This window comes from Cynocephalus volans, chromosome 13 (assembly GCF_027409185.1).
Source record: "Cynocephalus volans isolate mCynVol1 chromosome 13, mCynVol1.pri, whole genome shotgun sequence".
Lineage (NCBI taxonomy): Eukaryota > Metazoa > Chordata > Mammalia > Dermoptera > Cynocephalidae > Cynocephalus > Cynocephalus volans.
In genome coordinates this window covers 57,113,433-57,134,967 of record NC_084472.1, presented here as the reverse complement: position 1 = coordinate 57,134,967, position 21,535 = coordinate 57,113,433, and the positions used below count along the sequence as shown (strand labels likewise).

Here is a 21,535-nt window from a genome sequence, read left to right as displayed (position 1 = left end):
CACAAGGCAGGCTATGATGAATGCTGAAACACGAGGGCAAAACTGAACATAAGAAAAAATCGAAAGCTTTGTGGAAGAGCTGACACTTCGGCAGGGTCTTGAAACAGGTGTGATTTTAATGGGTGTTGACAAAAGGATGGATATTTAAAAGAAAGAGTATACTGGGGCAGGAAATGGCAGGGTGTACAGAGAAATGCTGAGCCTTCGAGCACCTGGAGCACTGAAGATCAGAAAGGAAGCTTAAGGAAGTTCATGGAGGAGCTTGAATTGCATCCCAAACTTTCCAAGTTTTTAACAGTGGATTAACAATCAAATATCCCTGCAATACTCTGAGGATAGGTTAAACTAGGGTGAGAAACTAGAGTCTGAGAAAAGAGTGAGGCTTCATAGATAAATAGTCTATGCATGAAAGAAAGGCCTAATTGAAAACAATGGGATGGAAAGGAAGGGATAAAAAGGAAGACATTTCTTATCTAGCATGGGTTGGTCTTTATGTGACTGAAAACACAGAGGAAAAGTGAGAAGAATATGGCCAATGTTTCCTGCCTGAGCAGCTGAGAAAGTCATTATGAGAACAGGTGACACAGGAATAAGGTAGACTACAGACCATATATCATGCAGCCAGCATCATAACCTCTCTCCAGTCTGTAAGCCAGACCTGCCAAGGAACTCGAGAATCAAGCATGTCCCAAGGTCTCAGAGATACTTAGACCTTGCTTTGGAATCAATCTGCTTTGCTATATTAGCTTTTATACATTACAAACTTAAAAAAAAGAGCAGTATAAAATTCATTAAAAACTGCACACTTAATCGTATGTAATTACTCCCTAACTTTAACTAAAATGACAAACCCATACAGGATGACATAGTAAAGCAAGAAAACCAAGCAAAGAAAAAAGTCTAATTTCCAGAGGGACAGAGGATGCTTACTGAGACACTGTAGAGAATCAGACGATATGGACTGAAAAAAACTGTGTACTTTTGGACTTCGTAGAAAAGCTTGTGATGAAGTTGAAAATAGCTGCCTGCATATAAAAAGAAAGGAGATTTGTTAATTTCATGTTATATAAATCCACAACAGTCTGAATTTAGATTATCAGGCAGGCTTAACTGATGGTTTTGGTCTGGTTTGGGAAATTTTTTTTTCCCCTAAAGAAAATATTATTTTCTAATGTATTTCCTATAGGAGGAAGTGAGTAAAACTTAACAAAACTCTTTTGCAAGAATCTACTAAACAGGTTTATTTTTAATTTTATATAAACTAATGGTAAGGTTTTAATTCTGGCAAAAAGTTTATTATTTCAGCCTTTTGCCCAAGTGGTCCACAGTTAGTTACATAGTTAACATATATTATACAAGTATTACTACAACCTAAGGCATAACTAAGTGATAATCCATGCTGAATGTGTATCATACCATGATTCTAAGTTGTTATCGTTGAAAACCAGTTTTCCTTGTATTTTATTATGTAATTAAAAGACTCCAACAGGAAGTCTATCTGTAAAAAGGGTCTTGAGTATGCATTAGTCACAGTCTAATGGAATATTTACTCTGGACTTGAATACCAATTCAGCTACTTATAAGCTGAATCACCCTAAACAAGGTACTCAGCATTTCAGCTTCAATTTCCTCATGGGGAATACCACCAATTCCTCAAGGTTATGAGACCCAAATAGCACATGGAAACTGTCACCCTACCTACTGCACAGGTGCTCAACATACAAATCCTTCTTTATTACTTTTGGACACTTTTAATGCTTATTTTAAATTTTAACTCTTAATTACTCCCCAAGGTTTCTGACCTTCATTCAGATTAATTATAAAATCATTAAATGCCATACCAACAGATGACCCTTGTGCACAAAAGCTACCTTGTATATTAGACAGAATTGCTTCTTGTACTCTAATGTGGAGGTAAATGTTCAATAGGAAGACATAGGAGAGAAATGAAGGGATGGGAGAACAAACTGAGATCTGAAATAAGGAGCTAATCTAAATTTCTAGATCTCAACATATTACCTAAGGCAGGGATTAAAACCCAAAGGCAGTGGTGAAACCCACAACCAGCTACATTCACAAACCAATTGTGTCAAAAGTACAGGCACACCTTCAATTCAAGGTCTGAGCCCCAAGGGACAGCCCAGATATGACTCCAAATATCAAGTGCATACCCACGACTGGAACACTGAGCTATATGCATGTAAACCATACATAAAATAAAGGTACAGGACTGAAAATAATGTACAGACTAAAGTCAAGGCTCATTAATGCATGACCACAAATGGCAATTATACCTACATTAAAAAAATCAGGGGCTTCTGGTCAAGATGGAGGAATAGATGGTCCCTAGCATCACTCTCCCACAATCAACCAATTTACAACTATTAAAAAGCAATGACAGCCAAGCTGAGGCCACTAGAGCTCACGGGAAGAGGAGGAGAGACCTACAGAGTGCACGAAGGTGGGAGAAGCTACGATGACAGAAAGAAAGAACTGCTCTTATCATTTAGAGCCCCAGCCGCTTCAAGGCTGGAGCTGCTGAGCGCACAGAGCAGGAGCTGGCAAAAGCTGAAGTTGTGCTCTTGGATGGAGTTGCTTGGAGGTGGCAGGGGAGAAGGGGGCCATCATGGCCAGCAGGACCACTAACAGGGTTCTCATGGATCCACATAGGAGAGAAGAGCCACAACAATGAAAAAAAGGAGTCACTCAGAGGCCAGTGGGTCATCGCAAGGGAACAGCACATTGTCCATCCCATGGGATGTGTTTGGAATGTAGGTGATGGGGGAGACAGGTCCAAGCCGGGGAACACAGGGGCACAGCATGGACAGCTGATCTGCCCTCCAATCAGCACAGGACCACTTGATGGAGACTGGTCAGGAATACAGAACTGTAGGGGGTGCAGTTTGCTGAAAAGTCTCAGGACCAGACAGGAGTTTCTATACAACCCAGGTTTACTGGATCTCAAGAGACCCAGAAATGGCTATAAAGTCAACCATTAATACCTGAGCTGCACGAAACACCTTCCCCAGGGAATCAGCAGCAAAACAACAATCTAGCTCAACCACAGAGTTCAAGTATTGGTCCCCACAGGAAGTTCCCCCCATTTTAGAAGCATGGGACAGTAAATTTGCTTCAATGCAGAGTTTAAGTGGTAGGAACAGCAATAATCCAGCACAGAACTGAAAGAGGAAACAAAGTGCCTACAGACCAGAGACAAAGTTTGATATTAACTAGTAAAGGTGTCACATCACCAAAGAACACTGTCACATCACCAAAGGACTGGAAGTCTCCTGGGCTACTAAGCCAGACAGCAGGGAGGGCTGGGAGCTCCCCCGACACCCACAACCAGCCCAGCGAGGACCACCAAGCCACCACAGGAAGTGCCCTGGGCTCTCCTGAGCCAGGGCAGTGGAGGGCCAAGGGCTTCAGCCACACCCCTGACATATATATGCAGCTCGGCAATGATCGGCCCGTCACTGGAAGCCTCTTGGTCTTCCATGCAGGAATGAAGGGTGTGTCACAGGCCTCAACTCTGCCCCTCCTCCTTTCTCCTTCTCCCACCCTATTGCCTTCCTTTTTCCCCTCTCCCCCTCCCCCCAGCTGCTCTGCAACATCATAGACTGTAAAAAAATATATATATTAATAAATAAACTCAAAATGGTTGCAATAAAAAAAAAATCAAAGTGGCCATAAACCACTTAATAAAGAAAAACAGGATTATATTTTGACATAACAGAAATTATCCAACCCCAACTGTACATTTCATTTCAGTGTCCTATTTTCATTTTCCTGATTTATAGCATATCTGGGATTACATTCAGTGTGTCCTGTACCAAACACTGTCTATTTCACTTATAAACTCATTTACTATTTCTCATTTTCATTTTCTTCTCCCCTCCTTTATAAATGCTTTATTTCTTAAGGGACATGAACGAGGATATGCTAATCCAAAATTCACAAAGTGAGAATGAAGTGTCCTAACGTCTTATTAAAGGTGTTGAAACCACAGGCTAGCCATCTGGAAGAAGGTAAGACTCCCTACCATACTCCTTACACCAAAGTAAACTACAAAAGAATCAAAGGTCAAAAAAAAAAAAAAAATAGTAGTAGAAGAAAACATATTTTAAAAATATAATCTTTGAAGAGAAAAGGTCTTTTTAAATGTGATACAAAACCCTGAAACCATAAGAGAAAAGACAGATAAATCTGACCACATAAAAATTTTAAATGTCAGTATGGTCAAGAAATAATGACAAACAGGGCTCCTTTCTTCAATCTAACAAGTAACTCTCATAAATCAGTAAGACCAACAAAAAAGTGGAAAAGACTGAAAAGGCGGCCCTTCACAGGAAAGTGCAAATGGCCACTCAAATACTGATTGACAGGAAAGAGCCTTTCATGAGCAACTGGCAAAGATGAGAAACTGAGAATGTTTTGTTTGCTGAGCTGGGAGATACAAATACAAGGCTTCTGAGTGTATAAAGTTATGCTACCCCTTTCGAAGTAATTTGGAAATACTGCAGATTAAAAATATATGTAACTTTTAACCAAACAATTACAATTCTATAAATTTATCTTATAGATAAATGTATCCAAATGTATTAAGAAACATATCTGGACACGGTAGTTTTCTTTGCAGTATTTAAAAATACCTAGAAACTAAAATGGCCATAAAATATACTGATTAGTTTAATTATAGTTCAGCTAAAAATGCAAAACTATATATGTGGGTGGGGGGAGGATAATGGAACTATCTGTACTTCCTGCTTAATTTCTCTGTAAAACTAAAACTGCTATAAAAATAAAGAAAAAATGGAAAGTTATGTAGCAAACATAAAAACATGCAGCAATCCTTCAGACGTATTGATTGATGTTGCCATGTCCCAATACGTTTGATGAAAAAAGTGGCAGAAAAGTATGTATAGAATAATTCCATTTAGATAGTAAAGGCAATACATGCATATAAATCCCAGGACGTGTACATACACAGAAAAGTTCTGAAAAATAACCTAAGATTTTTACTGAAGGCTACTTCTAGCAACTAGATTTGGAGAAAGGGAAACTAGGGAATTTTCATGTTACTACTTTGCATTCTTCCCAATTACCATTTTCACTGTATAGGTATTACTCAAGATATCCTAAAACACACACACATATACACACACATGCAGACTCAAACTATGATCATTGCTGAGGAGAACCCTAAAAACCTTAACAGTCACACACATACTACTTAATTATGGTACTGGCCAAGAGCCAAATTTCTGAAAGTAGCTCCTTGTGGAAATGAATTTTTGCCGTCTGAAAATCACAAAGTTACAGAAAATGTGCAAATACAGTACTAAGAATTTTTTTTCCCTGAACCATAAATAACTGGTCTGATGCTCCAACACCTGGTAAGATATCAGTGAGCATTTCCTACAAAGTCAACCTCCTACAATCGATATCAGGAAGTTAACACTGATCAATTATTACCTTTTAATTCTCAGACCCCCATTTAAGTTTTGCCAAATGACCCCAAACCAGTCTTCTCTTGACATTCCTGGCTGTAAGTGGAAGGCCAGGTATGTTGTGGCATGTTCTCAGTGTAGATTTGTCTGATGTCTTCCTCAAAATTAGATTCATGGCAGGAATATCAGAGGAGCGAGGCTGTGTGTGGATGATGCTGACTGACCCAGCATTGACAAAGTTCACTTTTCTTGATTAAGGTGGTGTCCATCAGGTTTCTCCATTCTAAAGTTAATCTTTCTCCCTTTATAATTAATAAACATTATTTCGTGGAAAAATTGTGGGAAAGACTTTTGATACTATAAATATCCTATTCCTCAAACATTCAATCAATCAATTTATTTATTTATTTCAACATGGGCTCAAGGTTTCCTATTTTAGTCAATGTTACTACAGCATTGTTATTTGTTTTGATGTTCTATTTGCCCCAGATGTGACCAGCAGGAGCCCCTTCAAACTGGCTCTGGGTCCTGACAAAGCCATGTCTTTCTCTGATCACTTCCTTGCTTTCTGGCACAACAGGTCCATCTAGTACTTCTCCCGTCCCAGCCCTGAAATTAGCTTTTCCCCAAGGAACCCTAGTTCCTTCTAGTGGAGAATGCAAAATGGTGTTTAGAAGTCAAGATCTGGGTATCAGGTATGCCCACTACTACTGGGATGATGCTGCTTCCAGACCCTGTCAATGAACAGAGCTCGGGAACATGTACACAGACACACATGACCGTATTTCTTTATCTATCTATACATACTGAATATCATGAGTTCACATTAATAACTTCAATTCCAATCAGACATTCCAGTGTTCATTCTGAATTTCTCCTTTTCCATATAACTCCCTTCTCCATAACAAATGTTCTGCCACTGTCACTGCTGTTCCCTTCCAACCCCTGTGCAGATGCGCACTGGGCCATTCCCCCATGTGTCTGCCCTTTCACCCTCCTCAGGCTCTGAAACACTGTGCCTGCCACCATCCATGAGTGAATGGCTCCCTCGCCCCACTTATTAGGGCACTCACTCCCACCTTGGTGCTGCTGACTACTGTGCTCTGTCCCACTAACTGGCTTTAGGACTTAATTATTTAGGATGGACAGGGGAAAAGAGAATGGGAGCCGGCAACAACTCTTTAAAAATGATGATCAGTTTCTGGTCAAGATGGCAGAATAGACAGTCCCTAGTGTCACTCTCTCCCACAATCAACCAATTTACAAATATAAAAAAGCAACAATAGCCAAGCTGGGGCCGCTAGAGCTCAGGGGAAGAGGAGGAGAGACCTATGGAGTGCATGAAGGCGGGAGAAGCTACAATGAAAGAAAAAACCGCTTGGGCCTTACCAAATCTTGGCCGTGTCCAGGATGGCCCTGGTGAGAGCACAGAGCAGGAGGTGGCAAAAGCCACAGCTGTGCCCTTCAGATGAAATAGCTTGGAGGCAGCAGGGAAGAAGAGGGCCATGGTGGCCCCCAGGCCAGCAAGAACACTAATAGGGTTCCCATGGACCCACATAGGAGTGAAGAGCCACAATAACTGAAAAATAGGAGCCACTCAGAGGCCAGTGAGTCATTGCAAGGGACCAGAGCATAGCCTGTCCCTTGGGAAGTATTTGCAGCATAGGCAGTGGGGGAAGACAGGCCCACCAGGAGAACACTGGGGCACAGCAAGGACAGTTGATCTGCCCACAATCAGTGAAGGACCACTCAGAGGAGACTGGTCAGGAATATAGAATTGCATGGGGTGCAGTATGATGAAAAGACTCAGGCCTAGACCAGAGTTTGTACACAACCCAGGTGCCCTGGATCGCATGAGAGTAGGAAGTAACTATAAAGTCAACCATTAAAACCTGAGCTGCACAAAAAGCATTCCCTAGGGAATCAGCAGCAAAGCAGCAATTTAGCTCAACCACAGTGCTCAAGCACTGGTCCCCACAGGAAGTTCCCCATTTTAGAAGTAAGTAAAGGACAACAAATTAGTTCCAGTGCAGGTGGAAACAGCAAATACTTCAACAGAGAAATGAAAAAAACCAAAGTACCCACAACCAGAGACAAAGTTTGACATTAGCTAGTAAAGGTCTCATTTCACCAAAGAACACCTATAACACATAACACCTAGAAGGACTGGAAGTCCCCTGGGCTACCAAACCAGAAAGGGGGGAGGGCCAAGGGCCTCAGCAACGGCCCCCATACATGCAGCCAGCCCAGAGGCAACCACTGAGCCACCACAGGAAATGCCCCAGGCTCTCCCGGGGGGGGGGGGGGGGCCGAGCCCCCCCCCCAACACGAGCAACCAGCCCAGTGACAACCACCAAGCCACAGCAACAAGGGCTTCAGGTTCCCAAGCTAGGACAGTGGGCAGCAAGGGCTTTTGCTAAACCCCCCTGACATCTGCACCCAGCCCATCAACAATCAAGCCACTGCTGGAAGCCCCCCCCCCCCCCCCCCGTCTCCCCTGTGGGAATGAGGGAGGGGTGTCACAGGCCTAAATCCCACCTTCCCCCTTCCTCCTCCTTCCATCCCATTTCTTTCCCCTTTCTCCTCTCCCCCTTCCTCCCAACTGCTCTGCAACAACATCCTAGAATGTAAAAAAATAATATTAATGAAATTACATTTTCTTTAAAAATAAATAAATACATAAAAAATAAAGTAAGTACTTTCAGGCTAAATTAAGCCACATAGAAAATGGAGAGGATTTGTGATGTTTAAAATATATCACTTAGGAAAAAAAGTCCTCCTTGGCACTGCATTCTTTTAAAAAACCAACTTTGAAATAAAATAATTTCAAAGACAAAAATAAATAAATAAACAAATAAAAATGATGATCATACAGAGAACATAGTCACCGTTATTACTGAGACTTGAACCACACAGTTCAGCATATCTCCTAGAACAAGTATGCACCAAGTTTTAAAATAACTACCTAAGTGGAAGAATAAATATCTGAGAACATGTAAGAGTATTTTAGAAATTCCACCAGAAGCAGAAAAAAAACCAGATTTACCAGCTATTAATAAACTATGAAGCTCTAATAATTAAAATGTGACCTTGGAACAATGACGACAGATTGATGGAATAAGAAGCCCAGAACCATGTTCCTATACCTAGGAATGTTATGATAAAGAATCATACAAGAAATCAGTAATATAGAAAAGAATTAATTCACTGTTGGGAAATCAATTTACATCCTGACCTCATTTTGTGTAACAAAATAAATTCCAAAATGATTAAAGGAAATAATAAAAATAACAAAATCTATCATAGATACAAAGTAAACTGATCAAGTTTGTAAAGAGGGATGGGCTTAGATTTTTTTTAAAATAAGTGAATATATACGGCCCAAACTCAAAAGTGACAAAGTGAAAAGTCAGTCTCATTCCCACTCCCCAGGTCTTTCTTTTTCCCTAGAGACAAGACCTTTTACTATTTTATTACAACCAAGTTTTGCATCAATATTTAGCTGTTTGTCTTTTCTAGGGCACATCCTCCCATCCCTGAACGCTGAATACCTTTGGGATGCATAACTAGAAGTGGAACTATTCAAAAGTTATATGTACCTAAATTTTGCATTTTGCCAAATAGCTTTTCATAGAAAATTTACTGATTTATGCTCATCACCAAAGAGTAACCTGCCAAACTTTCTAATTTCTCAACAGGTTAAATAAAAACCCCAAGGTTTTCATTTACATTTCTCATTATGAGCAGCTTTTCATCTGTTTAAGAACCACCTAAAGTCTCAGGTTCTCTGTGCTATTTGTTCATAACTGCTCCCATTTCCCCCCTTGCTTCAGGCCAATTTTTAACATCTTCTTGATTCTTAGGAGTCTGTTTTGAGAAACAACCAAACAAAACAAGAAAGAAATTATTGCAAATACTGTTTTCCTAAGCTTGAGGTTTGTCTTCACTTTACTTATACTACATTTTCTTACACCATGCAGAAATTTTATTTGAGTATTCAAATTTCTGTTTTTCTTTAATGGTTTCTAGGTATTAAACAAATCTTTCATACACACATTATATATTTCACGTTTTCTTTCTTGCACTGACATCTTTAAGCCATCTAGAGTTAATTCTGATGTAAGGAATGACATTAAGACTCCAACCTAATTTTTTTCCACATGGCTCCAGAGTTGTACCCAACATTTATGAACAATCTGGGAATAATTTTCTAATCTTGAAAGAGATAGATCGGAACATAAAAACAAAAATAAATTTCACCCTGAAAACCACAGCTAACTGAAAAATATAATAGAAAAGATAAGTGATTAATATTAGCACATATTTCATTTTAAAAAATCTAAGAAAAACACTTAGATCCAAAAAAGATAAACTGATAAAGGACAGGTAATCTCACAAAATACACAAATGGCTAAACTTACAGAAATAAATAGAAATTAAGCCAATGAGATAATAATTCACCTATAAAATTAGCAAATATTTTTAAAGATCATACTCAAAGCTAGGAAAGCTGTGGTAAGCAGATAAATTCAAACACTGAGTATGTACTGCTACTTACATAAGCTTTTCATTAAGAAAACAGTATGTGTCAGGGATCCTTACTGTTTCAATCAGTAAACTAATTTTAAAGAATCTCTCCTCAGCAATTAATCATAAATCTCGAAAATGTCTTAGGCACAAAAATGGTCACAGCTTTATTTTTAGGAAAACAAACAGAAAATTACCTATATTCCCAACAATGGAGAAACAGCTGATGGATTACAGAACCATATCGGATATATTTAGTAGCCAGTCAAAATGCTTCTAAAAACTAAATATAAAATGCTTATGAGAGGAGAAACAGTATACACAGCTACAGATCTAGTATTACAGAAGAACAAAAAACAACTAAAAGGAACAATAGAAATGTTAGTTATAGTTATATGGGTTACTGTCATCTTTTTATTACTTTTCTGTATTTCCCTAATGTTCTTTATGGAGCATCTGTTAGATTTATCATGAAAGCCCCAAGCTATCTAAAATAAACTGATTCTATAACAAGCATTTTATATAAAAACATACTGGAAAAGGTTTTACTGTATTTCGTCACTCTCAATTGGAGCAGTATAGCAACGGAACTTTGAATCTACTACTGGTCAGCCATGTGACCTCAGACAAGTGAATGACCTTCATTTGACTCTGGGGCCAAGTAGTAAAAGATGGCCTGGCTGGGGCCCTAAGCAATACCGAAAGCCAATATGGAGAGAATAACAGCACACACCAACTTGCTGGTCCCTAAGAGTCACATTTTATTACTTGCCACACATCAAGGGCCATCGTCTGGCTCCCACACTACCACCCCCAGTGCAGATCACCAGGCTTGTGCTGCCAAACACACCCCAACCAACAGCATAGCTGCAGGGCCTCCCTCCTAAGCCACTTCTAGATGCAGTGGGCTGTGCTCACCAATGGTTGAGGCCTTTCTACTTAATGTGTGCTCTGTGGACCACCAGCATCTCCTAGTCCAACAGAATCTCAAGTCCACCCTGGTACCACAGATAAGAACATGCACTTTATCAAGATCCCCAGGGCACACATATGCCAATTAAAGTGTGAGCAGCACGAGGACTCAGGAATTCAATCCACTACCCTGCACCATCACCACCAGCCTCTCATCTGGTCTGCTCCTTGGCATCCATCCCTCCCCTCCCATTTCTCTCTGCTCCCCTCCAATTTCTCCTCCTCTTCCTCTACCTTACACTGTGCACCTCCTGTTCTAACTAAACTCTGCCTGCCCCCCCCCCCCCAGCTTTCCTCACAGCTGTCATCTCCCCACGCCCTCCTAGCGGGCATGTGCTGCACTCCCATGAACCTGACATTCAGTCACCCTCCTCTCAACCTCACCTAGTCTACGTCATGCACCCACCTGTAGGTCACTCTTCCACGTTCATATTCAATTTTGGCACTGGCCTGTCTACTCCACTCCAAATCTTCCATCACACTGGGGCCCTGGGGACCACACAGGTACCCGTACAGGTGACCCATCTGACACCGTGGGCTCTTTGCTTGGCTGCCTTTTCCTCAATGACTTTCTCCATCTCCTATCTTATTCTCGTCATTTACTTCCAGAGTCACACCCTGAGATCTTGTCTTACAATGAAAATACTTCCCCCCACCCATCATCACCTGGTTTCTGCTAGATAAACAAAACAAAAAACATTTCAAAGTTGAGCTCTTGGATAAAGGCCTCTTTCAATAAATATTTTATGGAGAATATAAGAGGTTTTATTCAATATCTGCATATTTTAGAAGTGACTAAACTTTATGATAGAGAACTGAAGAGTACAATGATGAAACCAATTTGGTATCTTTTACTGTGAGCCTAAACCTAAGTAGCATAAGGACAAAAAGTCCATTTAAAAAAGTACTCCAGAGAAAGAATTTCTGTGATCTCCTTTAAAACTGCATCCTAAGCAGTCCATTATCCTGTCTGTAATGCTGCTATGATAAGCATCAGGTAAATTGTTACCTTAGGATGGGCTCTAGGTCAGGATGTCGCCGTTCTTCCCTTTTCAAGGAACCCTGATTCAGGGCTCTTAAGATGGTCTTGTCAAAAGTCTCTGAAGACAATTCTTTTGGGAGCTAGAAAAGAAAAACACAACGTCTAATGTTAAGTTTCTCACTTATTGGTAAATATGTTACAAATCAGATGCATAAAATGAAGACAAATGTCTCCTGCTCATTAATTGTCCAAAAGCAGTTCCTTTTCCAAATCTTCAAAAGACAGAACCCCATATTGAAGCAGTACAGATCTCTCCACTAGGAAACACAACATCTCCTTCTGGGTACACTTTGGGGCTCCCCGAGATGCAGCGTAACCCCACAGCATTCAACATGCTTCTGGGACACATGTGCATGTACCTCACACTCTAAGTTCCACATGCCTCACTGAAATGACATCCACACTAAGGTTCCTTAGTTAAGCTGAATATTTTGCACAGCATAGCTAGTATTATTTTTACCTTGGAATAGTATTCTGAAAAGTGTTATCTCTGCCTTTATAGTTATTAATTTTGTGCCTCCTGTTTTCCATTTTAATCTCAGGCAATGTCAGACTACCAATACTATGCAGCAAATAAAAAAAACCCAACTGAGTATGAAAGGTGGGTGAAAAACTTTCACTCTTACATAAAAAACACTAATTGGAGGTTTGGTAACCTTTTCCTCAATGTGATGGAGGTACCCTCAGGCCAATGTGCTAGAAACCAAAAACAAAAACAAAAAAAACCACATCATCATTTGGCCAAGAAAATTTAAGATTAAAAATCAAAATTGTCATTTTATTTAACTAGTTTGCTTTTAAAAATTCTTACTAAATTCTTTGAAAAACATTCTAAGTCAAGAATTCAGTTTTAAAATTTGACTTTTGATAACTAATCTTTGCCATTAACTCCTGAATTACTGGCATTTTCACTAAAATTAAGAGTAGAACCATTAACACAGGAGCCACAGGAATATAAAAATCTATATAAACTGCTGATTTACATATTAAGCTTTAATGTGAGAAACCCAAAGTAAATATTCTGTTGAAAAATAAGCATTCTGACTCAATTCAGAAATGGAAAACTTAACAATGATAGCATAAAGCATTACTATTTTAGGCACAGTGTACTACAGAATCAAGATTCTCTGTCAGAGTGAAGCTCCTTCTGGTTCTTTTATTATCAACATGGTAAGATGGCATTTCACACACCCACTGTGGAAATCACCTCCTCTGACCACTAACAGGAAAAGAAACAGGTTCTGGATCTATACACTTGCTAAACAAAGAAATCACTATTCATTTCAATATTTATACTTTGATATTAGCATTTTAATACAGACTTATGGCACTAGGCATATATCACATTGTCCATTTTAAACACAATTTCTATTGAATATCTGTACACAGCCAAAGAAAACCAGTTTCAGTGAAGGAGTCTATTTCAACTACTGAACCCTTGATGGTTCTTCTAAACAATGAAGGCAATAATATATATGGATTTTCACCAAGTCAATGACAGTGTTCATATAACTGGGCAGAGTATGAATATGTAGTCATCAGGATTTGCAAACTAATTTGTTTTCCAGTGGTTATCTTCAATTTCTAGGGCCTATCTCCAGTCCTAAAGGAAGGCACAATTAGTAAAAACACAGCTTTAAATCATGTCTTTTATATTCTAGCCACTAGTTTTGAATTTTCTCATCTCTCAATCTTAGTTCTAAGCATACCCAGCCTCCCAGCTCAGCCTCAGCACAAGCTCAGAGTAATAAAAGGTTTTTGTTCTCAGTTATTACAAGTGTATCTTGATCAACACTGAGGCTTAACAGATAACCATCTATAAAAGAACACTACAATTTAGTTTTTCTAACACTCCTCATTCATTCATTCAGTCAGCAAACATTCAAACTCCTACTCTGTCCCAGATTCTTGTTGGCCACTATGGATATGGCACTGAAGGAAGAAAAAACCCCTGCCTGCTCAGAGCTGACATTCTGCTCATGAGAAACAATAAATGCAGTTGTGAAGAAGAGAAACAAAATGGGGGAAGGGATCAGGATGTGGAGGACAGAGGCTGCTATTTAGGTGGGAAAAAAGGACTTGAAAGCACTGACCTCAACATGACCTCACATTTCCACATACAGCAAACTAGAAGTTAGTTCAATAACATCTACAAAATTAAAGGGTGTTAGTTTGTCCAGGCTGTCACAAAGACAGGTTCTGCTCTTGAACCTGTGCAGAAGATATCATAAGGAACATAAAAAGGAAGAAAGGATACAGTAAACTTGAAAGAATATTTTACAACAGGAAATTAATTCTGGAAGTACACAATGTTGCAGATTATTTCATATAATTGAGAGACATTTATGCTATTTGCAACAGATTGAATGCCCCCAAAATCACTGATGCTTAATCCCCACAATAACTATCGAGGATGGGAAATCCTGTTATGGTAACTAAAAGATGGGGCCTTGGAGAAGCGATTAGATTCTAAGGACCGTGCCCTAGTGAACGGATTAATAATGGTGGTAATGTACATAGCTCTGAGGGCTTCAAAAGGAGAGCACGTGAAAATCTTTCTCTCTGCCCTGCCATTCTGTCAGGTGAGATCCCTGGGTCACTGTCGCCACCAACAATACCTTTAACAAATTTGTTCTCTGGACTTTGGACTTCCCAGACTCTGAAACTGTAAGCAATCAATATTGTTTTACAAATCACCCAGTTCCAGGTATTTTGTTATAAGCAACAGAAACAGACTAAAATACTATTTTAGAAAAATACATTCAAATGTTGGCTAGGCAAGGGAATCATTAATTACTACCATGATTCTGAAGTAAATATTTGGGGCTTTATTTTTTTTAAGCACCTAAGCTTTTAGAAAAATTGTGGGACTGAAAAAAATAAATCTGTCAAGACACGTAATAGCTGAAGCTTAGGGAGCAAAACCCAGCAGGAAAAAGAAGACTGTGCCTGGGTGCCAGGCCCCAGTGGGGGGTTGGTATATGCCCTCTCATTTAATTCTCTCAGCATGTAGGTGGTACCCCACATACAAACTGGTGTCAAGTAACTTGGCCTTGACAGCCTACACTGCTCAACTCCCATTCCAAAACTTCTTGGCCTTACCTCTGTATCCCCTGCAACCCACCCTCCTGCACTGGAATCTTGTCATGGAAAAGACAACAGAAGAAAGGGAAGTGAAAGCATGTTGCTCCCTCACCGAAATAAAGCCTCTTTGTGACTTCTTGCCCTTAAACTTTGATAAATTTATTCTATCAAGATGCAGGCAAGTTAGAAATAAGCATAAGAAATCTTAAAATTGTATATGGAGGTGGGTAGGGCAACCCTGCTTTATCTCCTCAATAATCAGAACATTAGCTGGAGGCTTGTTGTCTCCCGTAGGGTGTGCTGCCTCGGGGACTGCACCCTGCCTGCCTGAGCCCCTCTCTTCCGTGTCATATTTTTGACTGTTACCACGATTGAATCCAGCAGAACCACTTTTTTTTTTTGACTGGTAAGGGGATCACAACCCTCGGCACAGTGTTGTCTGCACTACGCTCAGCCAGTGAACGCACCGGCCATCCCTATATAGGATCCGAACCCGCGGCCTCCGTGCTACCAGTGCCGTACTCTCCCAAGGGAGCCACAGGGCCAGCCCAGCAGAACCACTCTTTCTACCACTGTCTTCTCCCTCATCAAGCTGTCTAGAATCGTCATATACATGTGGCCTCTTGCAACTGGAAATGAATGAAACTCACCCCCATCTTCACATACAGGCAGGTCACTAATGTGAGTGGGTGAAGCAGTCCTCAGCCCTTATCTGAGAGAGCCTAGTTTAAAATAAGCCACAGGAAAATGGAATGATTCAAGTCATTCTTGTGTGTTACTTCATTTAGAGGGACCGACAGGAAATCCAGTTGAACTAACACTTGGACAGTATAAGGGACTATGCACTCCTCAGAGAAAGAGCATCTAATGTGCTGCTCAAAGCTCTGGAAGTTGATGAAAAACTGTCTCTTTTAGATTTAAGAACGAAGAGAGAGAGACACATGATCGGAAAAGAATATGCTTAAGGTGACAAACTGGCAACTTAAAAACCAGTACTGGCCTGAAAATTTCAGATCTTCTTGGCTCTATAACTAAATCTTCACCCAAAACTTAGTAATTGAGTTGGGAATGCTTCCTCCTTCTAAACTTCCTGCTTTATTTCCCTACTGACAATAAATTTTAAAGTATTTGCTTATTGAGAAATAGTAACTTATTGATCATTTAAACCTATTCCCTCCTTTTAAGATTTATTTCTGGGCCGACCCCGTGGCGCACTCGGGAGAGTGCGGCACTGGGAGCGCAGCGACACTCCCGCCGAGGGTTCAGATCCTATATAGGAATGGTCGGTGCACTCACTGGCTGAGTGCCGGTCACGAAAAAGACAAAAAAAAAAAAAAGAAAAAAGATTTCTACCCATACACTTTTCAATAAAATCAAATTAGTATAGAAGAAATAGGCGAGCATTTAAACAAAATGATCTATGATTCCCTTCACCTCTGCAAGTCTGTATAAGATGTTTCTATTATCTTATTCCCCATAGTCTGGATATTCTGTCACAGAATTCAGGGGGGTGGGGGGTGGAAGAAAGAAATGGAGAAATATTTTAAGGGAAGTCCACAGAAGCAGCTGAATACCTGTTCAGTCTAAGAACCACTACCAAACAAAAACACGCCTCGTCTCATTTTGCAGATGCACTGTCTCATAGGAAGTACCCTTGCAGATAGCCACCAACAATGTACATCTCTGTAAGGAAGTAGGAATACATTCCATTTTTTTAAACTGTGGAAACCCATTCATCATTTTCTTACATTGGTAATGTACAGTAAGAAAACTTACGTTTAGGATAACATGACATTTTCTACAGCTAATGTTCATTCACAGTTCTGAGCCAACCTTGATCTATGTGTTTTAATTTTCCTAGTGGCTGTTTTGACATTGAAGTTTTTGGATTCTGTATATTATGTAAAAATAATTTTAACAACAAAAGCTATATTTTTACCTTCAGTAGAAATTCCTGTAGTTCTTGGTGGGTTTTTGTTACTGTTGTGACTGAAAGATCCGACCAATTTACCTGATTTAAAAAAAAAAAAAACAGAAAACATATTATATGGTTATTCCTCAGACAGGAACTGGCTAGAAAAAGTCATGTGTAAGACAAAGGACCTGACTTAAATTTCACTAAGATTAACAATTAGAAATATAAAATTAATCTGGCATAGCTTCTTCGAAATTGTTAAAATTCACTGAACATTGACAAATTCTACTCAGAAAAGTTTTCTAATAACTCCTTTCAAACTGCACAGTATTTTAAAAAAGGTGTCATAAAATGTGACTATGTTTTTGTAATTTTTCAGAAAGGGAAATGTTTTACATTCTTTTTGTGAAGGTACAGGACTCTAAAATGACACTGATCGGAGATACATGCCTCCCAAAAGATAAAAACTATCTTCAGAAACACTAAATATACATTCTTAATAGAAATAACTAGAGTTTATTGCCCCTCTTTGGTAGTACCATTTCATACTTTTGAGGATTTGTGGTTCATGAAAAGATTTTATCTTAATTTCAGATCTTTAAAATCCTATTAAGATACTTGGGGCATGTATGATTACCTCTATTTTCAGATGGAGAAACTAAAGCTCTTTCAAAAAGGTTAACTTACTGAGGTGTGACCCTAAGCAAGCATAAGAGACAGATCTGAAATCTATTATGCCACCCTACCTCCTGGATACTTTTAATTCAGTGGACTCAACTGTGACCCACTAATAATTTCTACCCTACAATTACTTGAGCTGAATAGTTGGGCTATGCTAGTAACTAAGCCTTACCAACTAATACCATAATTAATCAGATATTTAAAAATACATGTGAAATTTTATATAGCAACTTTCAAAACAAATATTTTTATTAATTGGCACATTTCTTAAATGCTGTTTAAATATTCAAATATTCATTGAGCAGCTACTTGTGCCAGGGGATACAAGAATGGACAAGACAGTTAAAGTCTCTGCAGGCTGATCTAGTTTAGGAGACAGATAAAGCAAATGAATATGTAAGAATTTCCATCAGTGAGTGCTGCTTCAAAGAAAATGAACAGGGTATGTATAGCACAGGAGTAGGGAGATGCATATTAGCCATGGTGTCAAGGACCTCTGAGGAGGGAGCAGCTGAGCTGGATGTTAGTTGTGCTCAGTCTGGAGGAAAAGCATTTCAGGGCGAGAGGACAGGGATGCCTTCAGGAAGAAACAAACTGCGAGCTCTAGCAACAAAAGGAAAGCCTGCATGACCGAGTGCAGAGAGCAAAGAGTGAAACATGTGCCCCAAGTGAGACGTGTGGAGATAAGGACTGAAAACTTGAAAACTGAGGCTATGTCCCTCTCGAAGCAGAAGCCACAGTTTTTAAGTTCATTCAGCAGATGTACTGAGCAAGTCAGACATAGTGGGATGGCAGAGGAAGAAGATTCCTGCTGTCCACGAGATGATAATCTACTGGAAAGACCTGTCAAAGGTCTGAGGATAGTATACTGTGAATGACGGAGAGAGCTTTCTGTTGGAGGGTCAGAAATGACTTCATGAGAGAGGTACAACTAAAACTTGGCAAGCAAAGCCTTTGGGAGGACGGAAAGTGAGGAAACACAGAAACATGGCATCATTCCACTTGGCTTGAGGGTGTGTGTAGCCCAACCTTAGGAGAAAGGCTAGACTGGCGACAAGCCAAAAGGAGACATGGAAAGTCCTATCCTGGCCTCTATCGTTAACCAGACAGCTATGAAGGACTGATGACAGAGAGCAAATTCAGGTAAGACAAGGCAACAAAGCAGGGAACAAAAAACATCATGGAAAAGAGGAGGAGGAGAAAAATGCCAGGGAAAACAATGCCTGTGATCTTGATTTTAAAAATCTGACAAAAACGTTGATTTTTACTTTCTAAAGATACATCTTACATTTTGTCTCTCTAAACCTAAGGCTCTTATTTCTTTTTAATAAAATTGCAAGAGTAATTTTCATGTGATACAACTTAAAAAAACTTGGCAAACCATGCAGTATATACTAAAAACAGCAATTCCCTTAATTGAGAACAAATATATATGAATATGTTTTTTCCTTTAAATTAGCAAACCCACCAGAAGTTTTTCCAAAGATCATTTATCAGATTAAATGAGGTATCTTTTGTGAGTGAGAATAGCTTACTTTGAAAGTGTACTCCCAATATTTGTCAGCCCTTTTTCTCTGGACTCCTTTCAACATTATCTTCTCAATGTGTACAGCTGAAAGAAAACAAAAGAAAAACAAAAAAAACCCCACACACATTGACTTGTTGCACAGATTCTAGATACACATTCAGTTACCTAAAGTAACCCTATAATTTGACAAATGGTTAACAGTTAAGCTTACTCTGTTCTTTACTACCAGTCTTATATCATGAAATTAAAATAAAAAATAAGCAGAAACATAGCAATGTGCTATCGATCCATGAAGTATTTTTTTCTATATCCACACGAGTGCCTAAGCAGTTTTGAGCATTCTGCTAACAGCAAAAATAAAAATAAAGAATAAGAAAAGGTGTCCGCACTGAAAATATTTTTCTAAATGATAATCTTCAAAATTGTCATTCATATTATCACAAACACAGCTAAATCAACTAGACATGGTTCATTAACTAAATACGGTCCATTTAATTATTTATAATTGGTGTAAGCTAGAAAATATCTACTTTTACTCTCAATTGAAAAACTACACAAAAGTAAAATACCAAGCTCATAAAAATTTCTAATTGAGAATTTAAAAATCGTTTTTCTCAAATGTGACCCTCAATATCATATAATGGTAAATACAAACTGAACATTATAATGAACTATGAAGGTTAATTGTAGCAAAACTTTCCATAATTTATTATAGAGAAAATAGACAAAAATTACATTAAGCTTAGAAACAATTACTCTGAATTGAACTACATAATCGGTTTATTCATGAAGAAAGCAAATGTACAAATCCCCCAATGATTCATTTACACATCTTTTAATAAAACTTATCACCTTAGAAAATAAATCAAATTGAAAAAGAGCCAATTTGAAAAGAGCCAGTCCACAGAGTGCAATATAAGGACTTAAGAAAAAAGATCCGTTGCCCAGGGTATAAACAGAAAAAACAGTACTTACACGCTAATGATGAAGATGATATCAGAGGCTGATAATAATGAATGTGATAAAGGTTACACAGAAGAGGATAGGAAAGTAACCCAACAGAATAGGGTGGGTCACTGTTGGATTCAAGGGTAGGGAAGGAAAGGGGAGGATTCATTTTGCCTTAGAGGAAGAAGTTAAAATAGATGACGTAGACTATACACAGCAACAGAAGCACAGAGGAGGAAATAAGATTATTACAGACCACAGAAGGTGGGCAATGAGAAGGCATATGATACAGAAGCATATAATACGGAAACTGCAGAGAAACAGATAACTCATAATAAACAAAATGTTACCGGTATTTTGTGCCAACTTTCCAAATATGTAGAATTTGGTGACCTGCTTCTGGGCCAACTTACCCTTTTAGGGCCAGAAATGTTAAGAATGGAGACAAAAGAAAATCTCAAAAGCCAGGCAAAAAGCCTGTAACTCCTCATAACCGTGCAATATCACAGACAGTGGGGATGGGATGGTCTGCTGTTTCCAAAAGCTGTTATATTAAATTACTTAAAGGATGACAGTTTTGAATAAAAACCTTCTAAACTAATCTATGTTCAGAAATAAAGCAGCTCTACTTCTGCAAATTATTGGGCTCAAGGATGGGAGACCTCCAGTGGTTTTCTTTGTTTTCTGTTCAGATCCCAGTTTAGCTTAGCAGAAAAAGCCACTATGGCATTACAAGACATGGAAACATAACCGGAGCTTCAGCCTTGATTTCAAGTTATATCTGCTGTTGTCTATTAGAATCAAGGTAAGACAAGACAGGATGTGGCAAGGAATGGCTGATAATGAGAGAGCCTTCAACCTTGTAAATTAAGACTAAAAAGCATGTATCATACACACTTCTTAAAAAGTTAGGAATATACGAAAAATAATCTATAGTAGCACATTACAGTTAATTGTCAGCATTTTGATATAGTCTTTACGTTTTTCTAATGTTATTTCTAAAAAGGACCTTCACTGTAAAACTAAACTCTGCTTTAGGTTACTCAAATGTTCAATGAGCTTAGCTGAAGTAGTACATAATCAACGTAGTTTAGTTGGAGATAGGAGTACTATAATAGTCCTGAATAGAAGTGTAATTATATAAACTTTTAACAGTAAACATTCAGACCTATTTGTCCTCTGTGAGAAAAAAATGTATTACACAAAAAGGATTATTACTGGGACTAAAAGAAGACATAATAACGTAAATTCATAATTGTCATGACTCAGTATGCTGCTTATCGCATATCCTTTGGCTCTTCTAAAGCCTAGTGGCAGTCTTCTACATTCTCCACTTCAAATGTTTTTCCCAGTGCAGGTTACTGGATTCTCCAAATGTGAAGAGAAGA

The 21,535-nt window shown here is 38.9% G+C and overlaps 1 protein-coding gene across 3 annotated transcripts in view; it reads right to left on the bottom strand.

Moving 5' to 3' along the window:
• ZCCHC2 (zinc finger CCHC-type containing 2) overlaps nt 1–21,535 on the bottom strand; it is a 58,598-nt gene that overhangs the window by 20,714 nt on the left and 16,349 nt on the right. For 2 of the 3 annotated variants that reach the window (XM_063077176.1, XM_063077177.1), the window contains exons 3-6: nt 19,207–19,283; nt 17,015–17,086; nt 11,959–12,071; nt 931–1,025 (exon numbers count right to left, since the gene is read on the bottom strand). In XM_063077176.1, coding sequence (XP_062933246.1) covers nt 931–1,025; nt 11,959–12,071; nt 17,015–17,086; nt 19,207–19,283 — 357 coding nt within the window. The remainder of the gene's footprint in view (nt 1–930; nt 1,026–11,958; nt 12,072–17,014; nt 17,087–19,206; nt 19,284–21,535) is intronic. The other variant, XM_063077178.1, reaches the window with a different exon arrangement.